Genomic DNA, 18,160 nt, shown 5'->3' with positions numbered 1-18,160 from the left:
ACTGCTTCCATGATTGTCCAAGCCACAGTCAAATCATCTGCAATTTCAGCAGTGGCCTCTTCATTTGTCTCCCCGCTCTCATCCCCGCACTGCAAAGCTGGTCCTGCATGCATCTGTTTATAACCATTTCACAGCTTCTTGTTGCCCTAGGATCTAGTCTAAAATCTACAGGATCAGAGGCTTGGCCTTCTTTCAGTGCCTCAACGACTCAAATTCCTGTGTCAGAGCTTTTGCATCCATCACACATCAGCTCCCCACTCCCTGCACTCCTGCCCCAGTGAAAACAGGAGCAGGAACAATAAAGGTGACTAACTCGTTGTTCTCCTCATTTCCCTGAACACCACCAGCTGTTTGGTGATCTGTCCTATCCACAGCCCTGTGTGCCCTGGGACCTGGCCTGCCATACTCATGGGTGGCTTCTAGGACATGGCACAGTGCCTGGCCCAGAGAAAGAGCACAGAAAATTAGTAATTTGAATGAGTGAATGAATGAATGATAATGAGTCAATAATAATCCTGAATCTTAGTGCTGACACTATTTTTTAACTTGACTAAAGTGAAATAAAATGGGAAAAGGTACCTGTAAACATATGTAAATATAGAGAGAAGTTTAATGCATTTTGGTTATTTATTTAATGATAAAAAGTTCTTTTGAAGAATTCAAATATTTACCAGATTATCACACCCCCTCAGTTTAAGTGCTTAATGGAGAAACCTGGTCTTTGTCTTGTAGAATTTGGCAGAGGCCTCTGCCTTTGTGTGGTGAGCTGTGCGATTTTGTCGACTTAAATAGAAACCTGGGGCTTGATTTGGAAACTGCCTAAATCAACCTCAGGATATCGCTTCTCTCACTGAGGTTGGCGGCCACAAATAATATAACTTATTAAAGTTTTCTGAGGAAGTAAAATACAACTGCTTTTAGACTAAATACGTTCATATTATTTCATAACCCACATGTGCTGGATCCTCAAAAATAAATATCCTTGTACTTCACTTTAATACATTTCTTAAAGTGCCTGTGATGTATATGTTGTTCCAAAGAGGCTAAATGGGCGCACGGGGATTTAAAATGTTTAATACAATTTGTTGGGGTTAGCCAACAGGACCTGTTTTCTTCTGATGTCATGTAAATTGGTTTCATTTGGTCTTTCTCTTAAGAAAGCCAACTAAGTGTTAACTTGTATTTTTAAAATACGTGAAATTACCTCTTTATATGAAATAAATAATTTTTTATTGTGAAATGTACTGTATACACAAATGAAGGGTGTAGTTTGAAGGATAATGAAATGAATTCCGTGTCCTCACTACCCACTTTAGGAAGGGGCAGAGGGAAGCCATGGCGTGTGCTCTCCACCTCGCCCTTTGAGGTGGTTGTTATGGCCTGGAGGCACCATAGCCCACAAAAGCTTGAATGGCCGAGCCAAGGTTTTTTGTAGGTATTGTTTAGAATTGAAAGGAGCTTGTGGCACTGCTTGCTGGAAAGCCCTCTTTCCTAACTTCTTTTGCTTGTCATCTAAGTTCAGTTTCTTCTCTCTGCTGCCTTTAGACGGAGCCACAGCGTTGAAGGAAGCCATGGGCTTCGTGACGCCTAGCAACAGAAGCACCATTTGAGGGGAAATGGGATGTCTCTCTCTTAGAATTGACCCACCAACATATGCTGACCGATGTTGTCCAGCTCTCAGAGCTGGGATGAGCCTGAAGTGGGGTGCTCAGAGGGCTCGCAGTAAACCCCGCCCAGGAGAGACATGAGGCCCACGAGTCAGAAATGAGGCTTCATTTCTGAGCCTGGGCAGGCCTGGCTTCATGGGTGTGTGACCAGTGCAGTCAGAAGGGCCCTGTGCTTGCCGCTGTTGTCTTGAAAGTCTTCATACTTTTATCTTTGGATGCGCATGTTGTAAGTGAAGTGCGATGAGATGATGAAATGCACCCTAGGGCCTTGGAGCCACAACTCACTTCTCCTCACCTCCCCAAGAGGGGTTCTCTGCCGACTGCTCCTCTCTTCCCATGTTCCAGGCCCTTCCTCCAGCAACTGCTGCTGTCCTCAGTCCACAGCTGGGCTTGGGCTCCAGGAGGGGCAGGGGCAGTGCCAAGCATGTATGCTCTGTGGTATTTGAGGGCTGGGCATAGTGGTGGCCTTCTTGCCTTGAGTTGGCAGTGTCATGGCATATTCAGAGGGCACCTTGGTGGGACGAGCCTCTCACCCACTACTGACCCAGGCACCGAGCATTTCAAGTATGAAATTGCAATGCTGGCTGGTTGCCTGTCTGCTGTGGGTCTTTCCTCATGGGAAGAGGAGATTGACTTAAAGCAACTACCATAGAGTGTTGCTCACAAGTGGTCTACTGGGCAGTTTTTCTAGCTTGGGCCAGTTTGATCCATCTCTGCTGGGCTTTCTCCTGTGTCTGTCATCAGCTGGTGAGTCACCTGGAGGCTTGATGGTCTAGATTGGCCTCACTCAGTGTGTGGCAGTTGGCAGGCTGTCAGTGGGGGCAGCAGGAACCATCATCAGGCATCCTGGAGGCTGGCTAACCCGGGCTTCTTCATGTGGTGGCAGAATTCCAAGAGCAGCAAGAGATGACAGCCCCAGGGAGCAAGTATCTTTCAAGTCTCTGCTCTGTCACATTTGCTACCTCGTTGGCCAAAGCATGGCACAGGCCAACCCAGATTCCTGGAGTAGAGAAAGATCCACTTCTTGATGGAGGAAGCTGCAAAATGACATCGCAAGGGCTGTGGATTCAGGGACAGGAGGAGTCAGTTAAATGACATAAGCAAATGACATCTATTTTAGCTTTTCGTTATTTTTTTTTCTTTTCAAACTGAGCATATATCTTCCCACATCTGAACTATTACCAAAATTAGCTTAAGGGATAGTCCTTGTGTATATTTATAGAATGCTTCTATGTAAAATGGTTCTATGTAAACCCTCTTTCACGGTTACACATAAATTTCATTGCCTAGACCGAGGATGACTGTAGACCGGCTGCCAAAGCCAGGTAATGATTAAACCACCCCAGTGACCTGTCACTTCCCTGGGTTAAAGAAAGAAAAGAATATTTAAATTGAGAGCGGTGATATCAGCCTTGTTTTAGATATTTGGGTTTTTTTTTCCTTCCAGGATGGTGAGTCTGCTCTTTCTTTTTGCATGCAGTGTCTTCTTTGTAGGATCAGCCAAAAGAACCCTAGAGTGGCCTCGTGCAACCTGTCTGCAAAGAGTGGAGGGCTCTCTTTATGTTTCCAGAGATCGAGGGCCCCATTTTCATGGTGTGCTTTGACTTGGGAGGAGTGAGCGGCGCAAAATTCCAGGATATTTGGAAGGGTCCTTCTTATGGATCTGTGACTGGTTCCCTCCTGAGTACCCACCCCCCCCCGCCCCCCGCCACCAGAATCCTGGCCCTGGGTTGATAGTCTGCAACCTGATCCGAAGTCTTCCTGCAGTGCGACTGTCACTGCCCTTACACTGCCCTAACGCCGCACTTTTATAATAGTCTGTAACGTTATCTTCCCACATGGCTCTGGCTTTGTCTTGTGTCCTGAAGTGCCCGGCAGTGTCGGGCCACTGGACCTAGAGCCAAGTAAGGAGTGCAGGAGACCTGCTGCCAGAGGATCAGGGTTGACACGAAAATTGTTGGAGTCAGGAAATTCCAGGCCCCTTAAGTCATTCGGGAAGACAGTTGACATGAGAGGCCAAGGGAGGGGATCAGGTTGCTTCTGTGTAAGTAGGAATTGAGGTTCCCGTCAAGAACTGGTCTGGCAGGGAGGTATCTTCAGTCCTTCACTCTGGAGGCAAAGTCTGGATATTTCCCTCTGAATCTTTATCATGACCAGATTGGAATGAACCTCCACTCACTGCCTATTCACACTGTTGTGTTCTTTTATAACTGTTACTTAAGTATCCCTGACAAAATTGAAGAATTCATTTAGTGTACCTAGCAAGTGCTTTGTACAAATGATACCTAAAGCTGACCCCTCTAAAACGTCGGGGGGATTTTACTGTTTCAATTCCAGCAAAGAAGCCTTTTATTTACTCCTCGGCTCATGTGATGGTTTAAATATTAATCTCCTGTGTCTCCAGGGTACCGATGAGGTGGGGCTTGTGTTGTGCAATGGAGCAGGTACTGTGTGTTGATTTGTTTGGTGTCTTTACAGGCAGCCCGTGTCGTTGGGACCTCCTTTATGCACTTGTGTCTCTAAGGGCAGCAGTGTCTGACCTTGTCCCCTTCCTGTAGCCCTACTGTGAAGACTCCACACACATTTCTTAAGGGATTAAAGGCACATGTTCATCTTTTCTGTTTTAGTTGAAGGATTCACTAGTACAAATGGCCCAACCATTAGGCAAGGAGAGCAAAGTCGTGACACAGGCTATGGAAGTCATGGCAGCCTTTCTCCTGAAAGCGGGGCTGGGGCAGTTTTATGGAGGATACTTGGGTCTTGGGAGGCTGTGGCTTGCTAATTATAGAGAAGGAATACAACTGAGGATGAACTTCCATATATTTGGACAGTTGGTCTCAATGGCTTCTCCTCTGTGTTCTATTCTTGTGTCATACTTACTTAATAAAATGATCTCTGAGGGAAGGAAGCATTTATGTGTTCCTTGGTGCCCAGCCTGTGCCTGACAAATAATTTTGTTAAAATTGAAATATGGAAATGGTAATAGTTAATGATGCCTTGAATGTGAGGAGAGGAATGTTGAGAACAGGCAGTTCTGCTAAGGTTTTGGGATTCTGGTGTTGGAAGCCTGGGGAGGTTGTGGGGCTTCCTGTTGTGGTTGGGGCTGGCTAGGACCATGTTCAGACAGACACTTGGTGGGCCAGGGTGAGAGCTGAGGAAAACCAGATATTCACCTCAGGCTGCTGGGAATAAAATCAGAAGGTATGTGGTGGAAATGATGTGCAAAATAGCCTTGGTTGTCAGTAAGGACAGGGCTATATCTGCTGGCTACTAGTAACCCCCACCTCTGCCTTAGTTAAGGAGAAGAGCAGAAGGCTTGGTGGGGCGGTGGGGGCTGAAAGCCCAGGACAAGATCTCTCAGCCTTTCTTCCACTCTCTGCTAGCTCCACTTTTGGCGCCTCAAAGAAATGACGCGGGAGGGCTAGAAGCAGTGCGTGCTAGAGCTCGCCTGTGTGGCTCAAGAGGGCTGATTGATAAATTCTCAGGGATTTTGTGAGCCAGTTGTTCAACATAGCCATTAATAAAAATTAAATGACAGAAATGTACAATTAATATTATATTAAAAACAAAGATAATAAGGTACAAACTTTCAGTTATAAAATAAATAAGTCACTGGGATGTAATGCACAGCTCAGGTAATATAGTCAGTAATATCATAATAACTTTGTATGGTTATTAGACTTATCATGGTGATCACATTGTATGCTATATAAATGTTGAATTACTATGTTATACACCTGCGACTAACGTAATAGTGGATGTCAACTACACTTTTAATTAAAAAACAAAGATAATAACTTAAAGAATGTCACTTTCTAATTGTTTTATTACATCATACTGCTATATATGCTTTTGAGGTTTTTTACAATTCTTAGCTTGAAATCGGCCATGGTGGGAGTATTTATACCACAAACACGTGCACATTCTGCCTCTCTCCACTGCAGAGCAGCACGTCCTCTCCTACTTGGTTCTCTCGTCAGGTCTGAGTGTGGATCACAGTGTCAGAATGACTCAGATGCCCTCGAAGAGAAATAGAAACTTGATCCAAAAGCTGCTTTCTCTGGGCTCATATGTTTCCAGGGGCTGAGGCACAAGAAATTGTTATGGCTTTAAGGGCTTTCATTATCCCCATTTTCTAGTCTGTAGATTAATGTGGGATTAAACATAATTGATTATCAACAGAACAGACCATATAAGCTATATTAGGTAACATGGTCTATAGGAGTTATAAGCTAGACGGGGCTGTAGTGATTCCAGCTCTGCACATGGTCCAGTGTACATGTCAACAGGTCCAATTTCTAATGGAATTTTCCACCTAAGAATGATAAAGGCTGATTTTAGCCCTCAGGAGACCCTTGGCCCAGGAGATGCCTTCTGCAGGAAATCCTTCTTGTCTGTTGCTTCTGACGAGGTACTGTGGGTGCACCTCTGACACCACAGCACTGTGAGTTTGGCCAATTTGATTCCTGGGTTTAAATGCTTTCTCAGATCAGATGATCCATCTGTAGATGCCAGTCAAGAATGCTGAAGCTCACCAGCATGCCTTTAGAGGAACAGTTTATTATTAGAGAAATAAAACAAGTGGATCAAATAGGATTAACCCCATTCACTGATTTAACTACGTGTTTCTTACAAATAATAAAGAACACATTCCTTTAATTCTGTTGAGGATGACCAGAAACATGGCACTGTGGGGTCTCTGCAAGAATCAGCAGCCTCATACATGCCGAATCTAGGCAAGATGAGTCTCCATTTCTCTTACTGAGGATAATAAGCAAAGCTTTTCTGTCTAGATAAATGCCTGTTAATCTTCCAACAGTAAGGGAGATTTCAAACAAAATCTCACTTACTGTTGGAAGATTAACAGGCATTTATCTAGATGTTTTAAAGTAGCCACATATTTGCCTCCACTTTCCCCTAGTCTCCTGCCATTTTGGAACAAGATCCTTAACTCACCGGGTAGATGAATAATAAGAGCCTTCCTACAGCCTGAGAAATTAAGCATGAAGTTATATATTTGGATTTCCTCATTGTGTTAATTTTAATCTTTGGTAAAATCATTTTCCTAGATTTTAAGTGTCTTGATTATTCTAGATGTCATGTCGGCTGCTGTAACAGATAATCTCAAAATCTTCATGATTGCCCCCGCCTGCCCCACAAAGGCTAATGTCTTGCTCTTGTCACTGTCCATGGTGGGTCAGTGGAGGTTGGGGAGCAAAGTGCTCTCCTTCGTGCAGTGATTCAGGAACAGGTGCTCCTTCTCTCTGGAGCTCAGCTGGTTTCTAAACTTTTGGGTCCTCCTCTGGCTCCTCTGCATCTGGCCGCAGGCAAGAGAAGAAAGGTGGACGGTTGGCAGGGGTGTGAAGGCCAACCCTGGTGGAGGCTTTGTCCTATTGGGTTCTGTTGCTTGGTACTCAGTTACATGGCCAAAGCCCAACTGTAAGGCTGGGATAAGTGGTCTGTGCATCCAGGAGGAAAAGGGAAGGGGGTGGACAAACACGTGGCATTGCCTTGGCCACACCAGAACACTCAGATGACATAAGCTGTGTATTGCAAGATTAATGTTTGCTAGCCCTTTGCAGGTCTCAGGCCATAGAGAGGATGCAGAGCAGTGGTCAAGAGCATGATCTTGAGTCAAACTGCAGGAATCCAAATCCCAGCTCCATCATTTACCCATGGGACATTGGGCATATAACTTATTCTCTCTCTGTGCATCAGTTTCTTCTTATGTAAAATGGAGATAATAATAGAACTTAATAGGGTTCATATGAGAATCAAATGAAGTAACATATGTAAAATGCTTAGAATTATGCATGGAACATAATTAATAACATATAAGTATTCATTAAATAAATTTCTTGAAAATGAGACTAGTAATGAAGAGATCTAATGTCCTCTGTGGTATGTTGTAATTTGGATATGTTGTCATTCAAATGGGGACTCTTTCTTTCAGTTCAATTATAAAAATGTATATTGAGCAACTATTAATTATAATGTGCCAAGGATTACCACAGGATCTGAGTAAGTAGGCTTCTCACTGAATCAAAGGAAATAGCATATTTTCCCCACCAAGTTTGCCTTTTAAAGTCTGTGACTCTTAATCTACAGTCATTTTGGCATTGTAATCTTGGTTTCCACTCGCCGTAGCCACAGCTTCTCCTGGACCCCTCAGAGTGGAAAGTGGCACTGGACCAGTGCTCAAAGGACTCCTTCCCCTCCCCTGTCCATGTCTCTTGGGTCCCTGTCAATGCCACTCCCTTGATAAGTGTCTCATCTGTCCACTCAGTATTTTCCCAATCTATTCACACGAACATACTACCTCTTCTAGTTATGATCTGAATTTTGGAATAATGCTTGATTAAAAACCCAAATGACTTCCCCATACTGAGTCCCTGTCTCAGGAGCAGGCTGGGCTTAACAGGCTCTTTGTCTTGCAGCTCGATGACTGCACGCTACAGCTGTCCCACAATGGCACCTACCTGGACTTGGAAGCCACCCTGGCAGAGCAACGGGATGAGTTAGAAGGCTTCCAGGATGACGTTGGGTAAGAACCACAGTGGTCCCTGCTGACTGGTCCTGACCTTCCAAGAAAGGGGGGTACATTGAGGCCTGAAAGTATTTTGGAGAAATCACCGTAGCTTTGACCTTCTCTGCATTCACATTCAGACAAAAAGAAGGGAGATGCAAATGACTCACCAGCAGTAACTACACACCCTTTTGCATTTTGAGTAACTCTTCTTGACAAGGCTACTCAGCGATAGGAAAATTTCTGGTATAGTTTAATTAAGCATATGGTACTTACGTTCTAAGTTTCCGTTTTTAAGCCAAATATAATTAAATTAATATTTTCCAGATTTTAGTGGATTGACAACTGTTTTAAACATTGTTTTTAATGATAACTTACTGGATATTTAGTTGTCTTGGCAGATGACAGAAATCATTTTATACTGTATCATCTTTTGAACTCATTACTGTGGAAAAAATAATTATTGATTATGTTAATTAACATCAAGTTACTTTTAGCCTACATCTAGAATGGCTTAATATTTCTGATTGCTGAATCTGAATAAAGCAATATACATAAAAAAAATCGAAGATGTGTACAGAAAGTAAAATCTCTATAGGAATATACCCCTACAATCAGCCATTCCTACATTTATTATATCACTGAAACAGCCTTCTGCTGAAGCCCCTGCTTCCTTTTCTACCCCTCATCTGTCTAGGGCCACGTGTATCTATTATTTTATCATCTTCCTCCGTAGAAAACGTCAGGGACTCCTGTTGCTTTCCAAATAATGCTCAGCTATCCTAATCTGGTGAACAGGAACCTCCCCATAAGTTGTTTTGATGTTATCTTGCTTGAGTTAAAAATATATTACAGCCAGATTAATATTATCTGAGAATGCTGATTTTTCATGAATGGCTCAAACAATGAGGAAAAATGGGAACCTTGTTATTGTGTTTCCTACCTTCTCTGCGGTTTACTGATGACTTCCAGGATTCCCCTGCTTTATCACCTGTCGCAATTTATGGTTCTTTCCCCCTTAATTGTCCTTCTTCTCTGCTGCTACAACTCTATTAGGTCAGAGCTGGACCCCTCTGAATAACAAGTGCCTAGCATCTTCTCAACATGTTATAGACACGTAGTGAATGTTGGTGATCGGTTGAATGGCAGGATCCCAGAATGGATTCCTGAATGTCATGACCATGATCACCAAGGAAACTGGGGTCCTTGGTAGGAACCAATAAGGTTCTCTGAGGATGCCCTTCCTGTCTCCTGAGAGGTTCCAAGGGCTGCATCAACAGCATGTGTGTGGAAAAAGACCCTGAAACTACCATAGGCTGCACACATGTGAGGGGTATCATGATTAAGTCACATTGGATTCTACTCATAATCATTTCTAATACTAATTTTGAAAATTAATATTATTAGACTGCTAAACTTGGGGAATTTCCGTTGCTATAGTTTTTACTAAGTGTTGACAACAACATCCCTTTATATAAGATGTCAGAATCCAGGCTGGATGACAGTCTGGATGACTTTGTGGCTCATTGATCCAACAGATCTCAGGAATGTTATGAATAGATCATTGTCAAGTTGAAGAATGTCAACTGTGGTGTTATGCTTAAAGACCATGTCCTGTTTGATTTTTTTTCTTTCTTATCGAACCTTGAATGATTGGAGATTGTGGCTTAGAAAAAAAGTGTTTATATTAGACAACAGTATCAAAAGTTAAGAGTTGGCAAGAAAAGAACCTTTATGGAGAACCTGCTATGCCAACCACTGTGCTAGGCACCTTATTCAGTGTATGTTCGTTTAATAGTTCATTCTCTTACCAGTCATGTGGTTGGATTTATTCATCTTCGTTTTTCATCTGAAATAACCGAGGGTCAGAAGTTGAATTACATGTACAGGGTGGCAGAGCCTGTGGGTGGTGGAGCCAGATTTGAACATAGGCGTGACCAATTCCCAAGTCTGTACAGGAACGCCTCATTTTATCGTGCCTTGCTTTATTGTGCTTCACAGATATTTGCCTTTTTTATAAATCGAAGGTAAGGCCCTCCCCCAGCAAAAAGATTATAACTCAGTTTATTGCAAGATTCTCTTTATTGTGGTGTCTGGAACCAAACTCACAATATCTCCCAGATATGCCTGTGCTCCTCCACCATCCCAGGAGCATCTGGGCAAAGGCACTTTAAGGTCCTACTCAGGATACACATTTGTACCTTTGGTGACATAAGATTGGTTAATTCAAGGACATCTTCAGTCCCAGGCTAAAACACTGGCTCTAGTTGAAATAGCACCCAACCACACTGCAAGGTGGCTCCAGGGAAGACACATTTGCTGCCACCATCTGGCTCTGACACTACAGCTTGCACTGTATTGGAAGGTCCTTCTCTGCCGTTTCTGAAGTGCCAGGTACTCTGCTGCAAGGTCACCGGAGTAGATCCTGGGATTACTTTCTCATTTTGTTTCCTTCTGAATCATCTGCTGGCCATGGGTCCACCTGGCAGGTGCAGCCTTGACCACATTTCTATACCTTAACAGCATGGGATGCTGAGGAAATGAATTACTGTGAGAAGGCAAGGCTTATAATATGGGCAATTGCAAATGGGAAGGTAGCCCAAAAGCTGTTGGGTAACTGCATATTTGACAGGTGTGCCCTAAACTCACTCCAGAGTGGGGTTTATGTCTTTGAGATGGTCTTCCTTTGTAGTGATCTACCTCTTGTCCTTTGGAATGCACTTGGGATGACACTCCTCTTTGTCTGGAAGAACATGAAGAAGCCACCTTTACTGATCTCTTGTGAGGAGGCCCCTGTGCCTGGCCGGACTGCAGAAGATATGCCAGAACAGTGCTGTCCTGGCATGGCCAGATTACTTTGGTTATCCTCAGGCCATTTACCACCACTGAGTGCTGGCAGTAAGTGGCAGTTTGCTGGGAGCTGCTGGAAGCAGCCTGCGGGCCGAGCCCTCCTACACAGATAGGAGGTGTCTGGGCACATTAGCAGCGTCACTTGCACTGAGCATCCCTCTGAGTTCCTCTCTTGGAACTGTGGCATTTGTCAAAGTCTGTGTGCTTGAGAACTTGTGTCTCTCATGAATGGAAAGTTAAAATGTAATTTCTTCCTAGTTAAGAATTGTGCTTGTAAGGCACAGAAAGGTCAAATGAAATATCACTTTTCTCTTGATTTCTTTGTGTAAATTATAGCAAAATATCTGCAAATATTCTGACCATCTAATGAAGGCATGTGGCAAGCTATGTGAGAATAGTAGTGTTTTTCGTGCAGTGTGTTCTGAGTAAATTTTCCTAGCTGGAGGAGTTTGTTTCTTTGTTCTTGTCCATTACCCTACTCTTTTATGCCAGGACTAAAAATTAACTCACTCCTTGTTTAGAATTATCACTCAAGCTATAGCTCATCAGAGAGGAGGAAAAAGACCTTCAAAAGTGGAAGGACAAAGCAATGGCTAGCACAATGGAGCCATGTCTGTTCACTAACTTTCAAGGCCTGGGAAATTAGCAGCAGAAACCGAAACCCCATAGCCTTTGGATTATTATTCCTGACCCTGCCATCGTGTGACCTTGGGCAAGCCACTTTACCTCTCATAGTTTATAAAATTTATGTATAAAATAAGGACAATATTAGCCAATCCCATTTCACTACCTGAATCAGCGGGGTCTCTGGCATCCAAGGAGAGCAGTGTAGCTTCTTAGTGGTTAGGGACCTGGGCTTTGCAGTTAGTCTCATGGCTGTGTGACCATGGGGATGTTACTTTACCTCTCTGAACCTTAGTTTCCTTGTAAGTGGGGATAAGATAATCATAATACTGCCTCCTTGGGTCGTTGTAAGGTAAAATATGATTATGTATCTAAAACATTAAGCTAGCTTCCGGCACATAATACATACTCAAAACGAGTAGCCTTTACTATAATTACAGTCAGAATTTGAGAAGACGATACACTGAAATGAAAATCACTGAATTTTTTAGAACTAGAGTGGTCTATGCAAGTCAAGCCCTCTGAGATCAGCTTTTTTTTTAGCTAAGAAAATCAAGGCCGGAGCCTTGCCCACGGGGCAGAACTGGGCCAGAGGCCCTCACCTTTTTGGCTCTGTACCTCCACTTCCTCTGAAAAGTAAACCAGTGCCAGCTGAGGTCCATAGGGAGCTGTCAGAGAAGGAGGGTTTCAAGGTTAGCCCTGAAGGGGAGGTGGAGAGGGCCATAGGTGGGAGCTTGGCAGAGCTAAGGGCCTGAGAAACACGGTACTTTACGATGTCGGGCGGCCCACGGCCGTGGTTGGACATAGTGTAAGCAACCCCAGGTGCTCCTGTGAGTAACTCAGGGCTCTCACTTTTCCTCAGCTTGACCCCAGAGGGTCAGCCCTGAAGACAACGCTGCTTCTGTCTTGGTTTCCTCATCTTCCACAAGGGCTGGTAAATACTCATTCCACTCCCACCCCGCTTCTATCCCACAGGGTTGCGTGTGGGTGGGAAAGTCAGATGAAATCCTGCGAAGTGTGGGTGGGGCAGAGCCTGGCAGTGTGAGGCTTGAGGCACAGAACGAAGGATGTGAGGTCAGGCAGGGGTGGGAAGAGCTGTAAGGAAACCCGTCTACAAGGCCTGCTTTGCAGTGGACATACTTCGAGGGATAAAAGTTTGCGGGGAGCTTTGGTTGGACTCTTAGACACCTAACTTCTCAGCCTACAGCTCATGAGCCCCAAGGATCCATATGTGTGGGTCCATGAACCCCTGAGGTTTCTGCAGTTTGTGGGTGTGCAGGGTTTTTGGGGGTGGAGAAGGGTTTCAACAGTCTTTCATCAGATTCCCCAAAAGTTCTTCGCATCCCAAAATGTCAAGTTTGAGGGGAGAAGGTTTTCCCTTCTCACTGAAACAAAAGTTAACCTCATCCATTCACATCTTTGTCTGGTTTTCTCTGCATCTAGACCTGGTAGAATGGAAAATCACCTAAAATACATTTTGAATCTAAATCTAAAAACCTATGGAACCTGAAAAACCAAACCAAACAACTCCCCTCCCCCGACAAGTTATAAGAGAGAATCTTGTTGGGATGAGGGTGGGAAGCAATGAAGAGTTCCCCGTCTTTTCCTCTTAAGCGATTATCTTCAGCTGGCGGTGCAGGTGTATTGTCTGAGGCTCTTCTGGCAAGTCAGTGAAGGTACTAAGGGCCTCCTGTCAGTGCTATTCAAGGCTCAAGGTGCAGACCACCAAGCCCTGAACCCTGGTCATGGTTGGGGAGAAAACTGGCCCTTTTAAACACAAGGTGCTGTCAGGGCGAATTCAGTACTGAGCTGAGCAGGGATCCCAGGGTCTCCTGCAGACCAGCTCTGAGCCAGTGCTGGGCCAGCTGCCTCTGAATACCTTGGGAGAAAGCTGTTTAAAAATTCTGGTTTCTAGGTACCTGCTTTAGGAGGTTCAGCATGGGTCTGAGAATCTCACCTTTTAAAAAGCTCTCCAGGTTGTTGGATGCTTGGTCAGGAACCTACAGCATAGATTTTCAATCTAGGAGAATATTGTAGCCCCCTGAGGAACTTTGAAAACTACCCTCACATGCCAGCCCCAGACCAGTGAAATCAGACCTTAGAGGTGGGCCTGGGCTATTTAAGGCCTCCATCGGGTTATTCCACTACGGGAGGAAGATGGTTCCTACAAGTGCTGTAGTGAGTCAGACAAGAGAGAACAAACTCTTGTGCTGAGTGGATAGTGGCATTTGAAAGGCCCTAAATACTTTCAAACTCCAGATTGTACAATGGGACAAAGATGGCAGCAGGTAGGAGTTGGGGAGCCCAGGTAGGCACTGGGCTTTACAGCATGGTTTGGAGTCAGAAGAGAACTGACCTGTAAAGAGAGAGCCGTCACGGAACTCCTCAAGTAAGGGGGACGGTGGGCTGAGTGGATGGAACTTTGAGCAGAGAGACTGCGGGCAGGTGTGGCCCACTGTGGAGGGGAGAGGGTCTGACCCTGGTGGCGAAGGTAAGCGGTTGAATTGGGGCTCACTCCAGTGGGAGAGGGAGAGGGAGCTGTGAATCTTAAGAGGTACTGGTTGGGTAGAGGGAAATGAGAAAATAAAATGGACAATGAAATCAGATGGATAGTGTACAGATGGTGGACTGCTTAAAGAAGTGGTGAGGTTATGGAGCGGGGGCAATTTGGAGTGGGAAGAAGAGGTTTATTCATGATAGACTGAGGTTAGGTCAAGCCACTTGCAAAGTAGGAGTTGGCCAGGTGAGAAATACTGGCTCGGGACCTTGGCGAGAAGCATCAAGGACCAGAGAGACTGGGGGTGAGCCCTTGGAGGAAGTTGTAACTCTAAAACTTTTCTAAAAAACAAAGTTTACCTTAAAAAAGTGGATGATTACAAGATACTCTTAGGAACCCAGGCTTATTTTATCTTTCTGCTCTGCCATCCTTAGGGTGGCTTTCATCTTCCATGCTTCGTCATAGGTACAATATGACTGCTCTCCCTCTAGCATCATATGAAGGCAAGGAGGCATGCATTGGTTTGGGTACATCTTCTCTGTGGTAACCAAGAGATTCCAAAATATTTCAGTTTAAAGAAGATAGAAGTTTATATCTTTCTTGTGTGAGAGTTCATATGTGTGCATTCTTCTTGGGACTTGTAGAACTACACTATCCTCAAAATGAGGATTCCGTCTGTGTTCAGAGTTGTTTTAGTTTTTCCTTTCTCATTGGCTTCCCAGCCACCAGGAAGAAGGAAATGAACAGAGGGAGTGCATGTCCATTCCTTGCGCCCATAGCTTTCACTCATGTGCCATTGGCTGGAACTTAGGTTCACACCACAAATCCGGGCCTGTGTCCAGTTAACCCTCTACCTCTGTTACTGCGGCTATACAGTAACAGGTCCCTGCCTGATATAGGAAGGGTGAAATCAAATGTTGGTGCCACAGGATTGGTGTCTTCTAAAGAGCTGGTCCAGAATCTCCACCTACAACTTTCACATGGCCACCTGTCGGGGCTAAGGAGACTGAAGAATTCAGTTTTCTGTGGGTACATTATCACCCCAGACAAAACTGAGTTCTCTTTACAAGACAAAATGGGAAAGTGGGTATTGAGTAGGTAACCAGTGGTATTTGCCTCAGCACAGAGAGAGAAAATTTCAAAGAAAAGGCAGTTGAGAACACCATTGCCACAGAGAAATCAAGTTGTGAGAGCACCAAGGCAAGGTCGGGGGGTAGTAAGAAGGAGATTTAGGGTGTTCTTGGGGAGAGAGGAAGCAGAAAAATAATAAAGTGGGCAGACAGAGATAGGTCAAGGAGAGAATGGGGCTGAGAAGGAGAGGCACTAGGATTCACTGGAGCTGGGAGTTGAGAATGGTTTGAACAAAAGCTTTTTTCTCATTAGGGGACACCTGAGGGTGAAAGTCTAAAACTATCAAACTCTTAGAAGAAGATAAGAATAAGTCTTTGTTTCTTAGATATGACACCAAAAGCATAGTACTACTACAGACAAGGAAGCTAAAGCTCAGAGAGGCTAAGTAACTCATCTAAAATCACACAGCTGACTTCAAAGTCTGTGCTTTTTGTCTCTAATGTTTACTAGGGGAGACTAGAATGTATCTGGAGATGAATGTAGTGGCAACTGGCTCTCTTGAACTTGGAACTTCTGAGTAAATTAATCTTAGCTAGTACTATTTTTTCACTTGCTGATGACTGGTTCAAATCCTTCTTCATCTCTTTATCCCTCAGGCAGAGCACTGGCTGAGTCTCACAGCTCTAGAAGCTTACTAGAAGGAAGATTATTCCTGAGGCAGCTGTTCAGGGGCTTCTAGCTTCTGATGCATATGTTTTCTACTCTTGATTGAAATCATAGTTTAGTTCTAGTTTGAGTGGAGGAATATTTGCGGGCATTGATTCTGCTGTTGGTTGTAAGAAAAAGCCATCGAGCTTTGAACTCTGTACCACTCAATAAATTATTGTATGCATTTGTTCTTACAGTCACAAACAGACTTTATATGTTATTCTTGTAAAAATATTCTCTCGTGAGACAGAAAGAACTGAAACACACGGGTTTCTGTGAGACTTACTTGGTTAAACCAGATTTCCTTCCCTGCCAAGGCCATTGATATTATTGCTGGAGAAACTTGAGTATTCTGAGAAACCAGGACGTTTTGGAAAATTTCTTCAGTGGCAGTACCACCATGTCCCTGGCATGCATGCCTTGGTTGGAGTATCCTTGAATTGAGTGTCTATTTTAGATAGTTCTCTTGTCACTCGGGTAGCACTGGCCTTGAATGTGGACACCCGATTGGCTGTGGCTAGTGTTCAAAGCCGGTGATGTTTCTCCAGCAGTGGCTGTGCTGATAGGGATGGAATCTGAGCCTCCCTGGGGAGTCCCAGGTCAAAGCAAACTGTTTCCCCCTTCTGGGTCACCCTGCTGCCAACAGGTGGATTTGGGAGAAGTGGCAGCTATGAAACTGTTAAAGTATGTCAATAATAGTGGGAAAAGGATCACTAAAGTGCCTACACTGAATCCACGTTGACAGCCTCTCACTGATTTCATTTTTGGAACATGGATGCTCCATGAAGGCAGATACCAAAGTTTGTGTTAGGATTCTCCAGAGAAATAGAACCAATGAGATATCTGTCTATCCATCTAGTCTAATATATCTAATCAATTTAATCCATCTGGTCTATCTAGAGAGAGATATTTCAAGTAATCAGCTTACTCCATTGTGGGAACCGGCAAATCTGAAATCTATAGAGTGGGCCAGCAGGCTGGAAATTCAGGTAAGAATTGATGTCCAATATCCGCAGGGCAGGCAGGATTTCTGTGTTGCTATTTTGAGGCAGAATGTACTTTGTGCACCTCATATAGCATACACTAGGCACCAGCGAAAGTGTGTAGAATGAGGGAATGAATGAAGGAACAACCGTCTGGAAGACACTGTGGGGAGGTGACAGGAGCATAGCGTAGGTTCTGGGTCAGACTACCTGGGTTGAGTCTGATTTCTGTCACTTTCTACCTATGTGTCTTCAGCTTTGTTGCTTAACCTTTCTGGGCTTCAATTCCATCATTTTAAAAATGGCAATAATGTTACCTATGTTATAGGAAGTTTGTAGGAATCAAAACTGTATAAAATACTTAGAACTTTGTCTGGCACATGATAAGCATTCCATCAATGTTAACAACTATTATGATTATTATTTTCTGAGCCCAAACTGACATAGTATCACGCTGGCAGCAGGGGAAGGTATACCCATGATTATTTAATTTTCCTCTGAAATTTTAGCATGAAATAGAAAACAAGGGCATATTTACTACAAAAGTGGGCATAAAATGATTATTTTAAAACAGATGATATGATTATTTCCCTAAAGGAAGCCAAAATCAGCCAAAAGATTTTTAGAGTCAAAAATAGCAGTGAGATGGCCATATATAAAAGAAATACATAAAAACAACCTTTCCCAATATGTCAGCATTAACCAATTAGGAAATATAGTGGTGGAGGGAGGGAAGTTATCAAATTTAAAGGGACCTTATGATGGATGTCTTCTGTACATTGATATTAGATATATATAAATAAAACATTGAGCTTCTTGTAATTCTTCTTGAATTCTTAGGATAAACCTGATTTAGTCCTGTTGTATTATTTTCATAATTTAGTTTGCCAATATTTTCTTAGATATTTGCATCTTAATTTTTTATGTGTCCTCTGTTAGATTTTAGAACCGAAGGTAAACAATGTCTCTAAAAAAGCAGAGACACTTTGTCTCCTTTGTAAGCCCTGGAGAATATTCTATCGTGAGGCAATTGTACTGCAAAGGGCAGGATGGTGCTGGTGACTGTGAAGTCAGACACTCCCCCAGCCATCTGACTTTATGTAGGTTACGTCATTCCTACAAGCTTTGCTTTCCTCGTCTGTAAAATGGGCACAGCAAAGGTACCCACATCAAAGTTTGGAGGAAGCAGGGATGGAGGAAGAGGGTTGGAGATGAAGGACACCTTCTATGGACC

The 18,160-nt window shown here is 43.8% G+C and overlaps 1 protein-coding gene across 21 annotated transcripts in view; it reads left to right on the top strand.

Moving 5' to 3' along the window:
- The window catches only part of FHOD3 (formin homology 2 domain containing 3), a 422,036-nt gene that overhangs the window by 47,369 nt on the left and 356,507 nt on the right, over positions 1-18,160 (top strand). For 20 of the 21 annotated variants that reach the window (XM_039842750.1, XM_039842871.1, XM_039842880.1 and 17 more), the window contains exon 2: positions 8,105-8,211. In XM_039842750.1, the coding sequence (XP_039698684.1) occupies positions 8,105-8,211 (107 nt within the window). Of the gene's footprint in view, positions 1-8,104; positions 8,212-16,843; positions 16,933-18,160 lie in introns of those variants that run through there. The other variant, XM_039842861.1, reaches the window with a different exon arrangement.

This window comes from Pteropus medius, unplaced genomic scaffold (genome assembly GCF_902729225.1).
Source record: "Pteropus medius unplaced genomic scaffold, Ma_sr-lr_union100, whole genome shotgun sequence".
In the NCBI taxonomy this organism is placed as follows: domain Eukaryota; kingdom Metazoa; phylum Chordata; class Mammalia; order Chiroptera; family Pteropodidae; genus Pteropus; species Pteropus medius.
The sequence above is the reverse complement of the archived record's forward strand: the minus strand, read 5'-3'. Positions and strand labels throughout refer to the sequence as shown.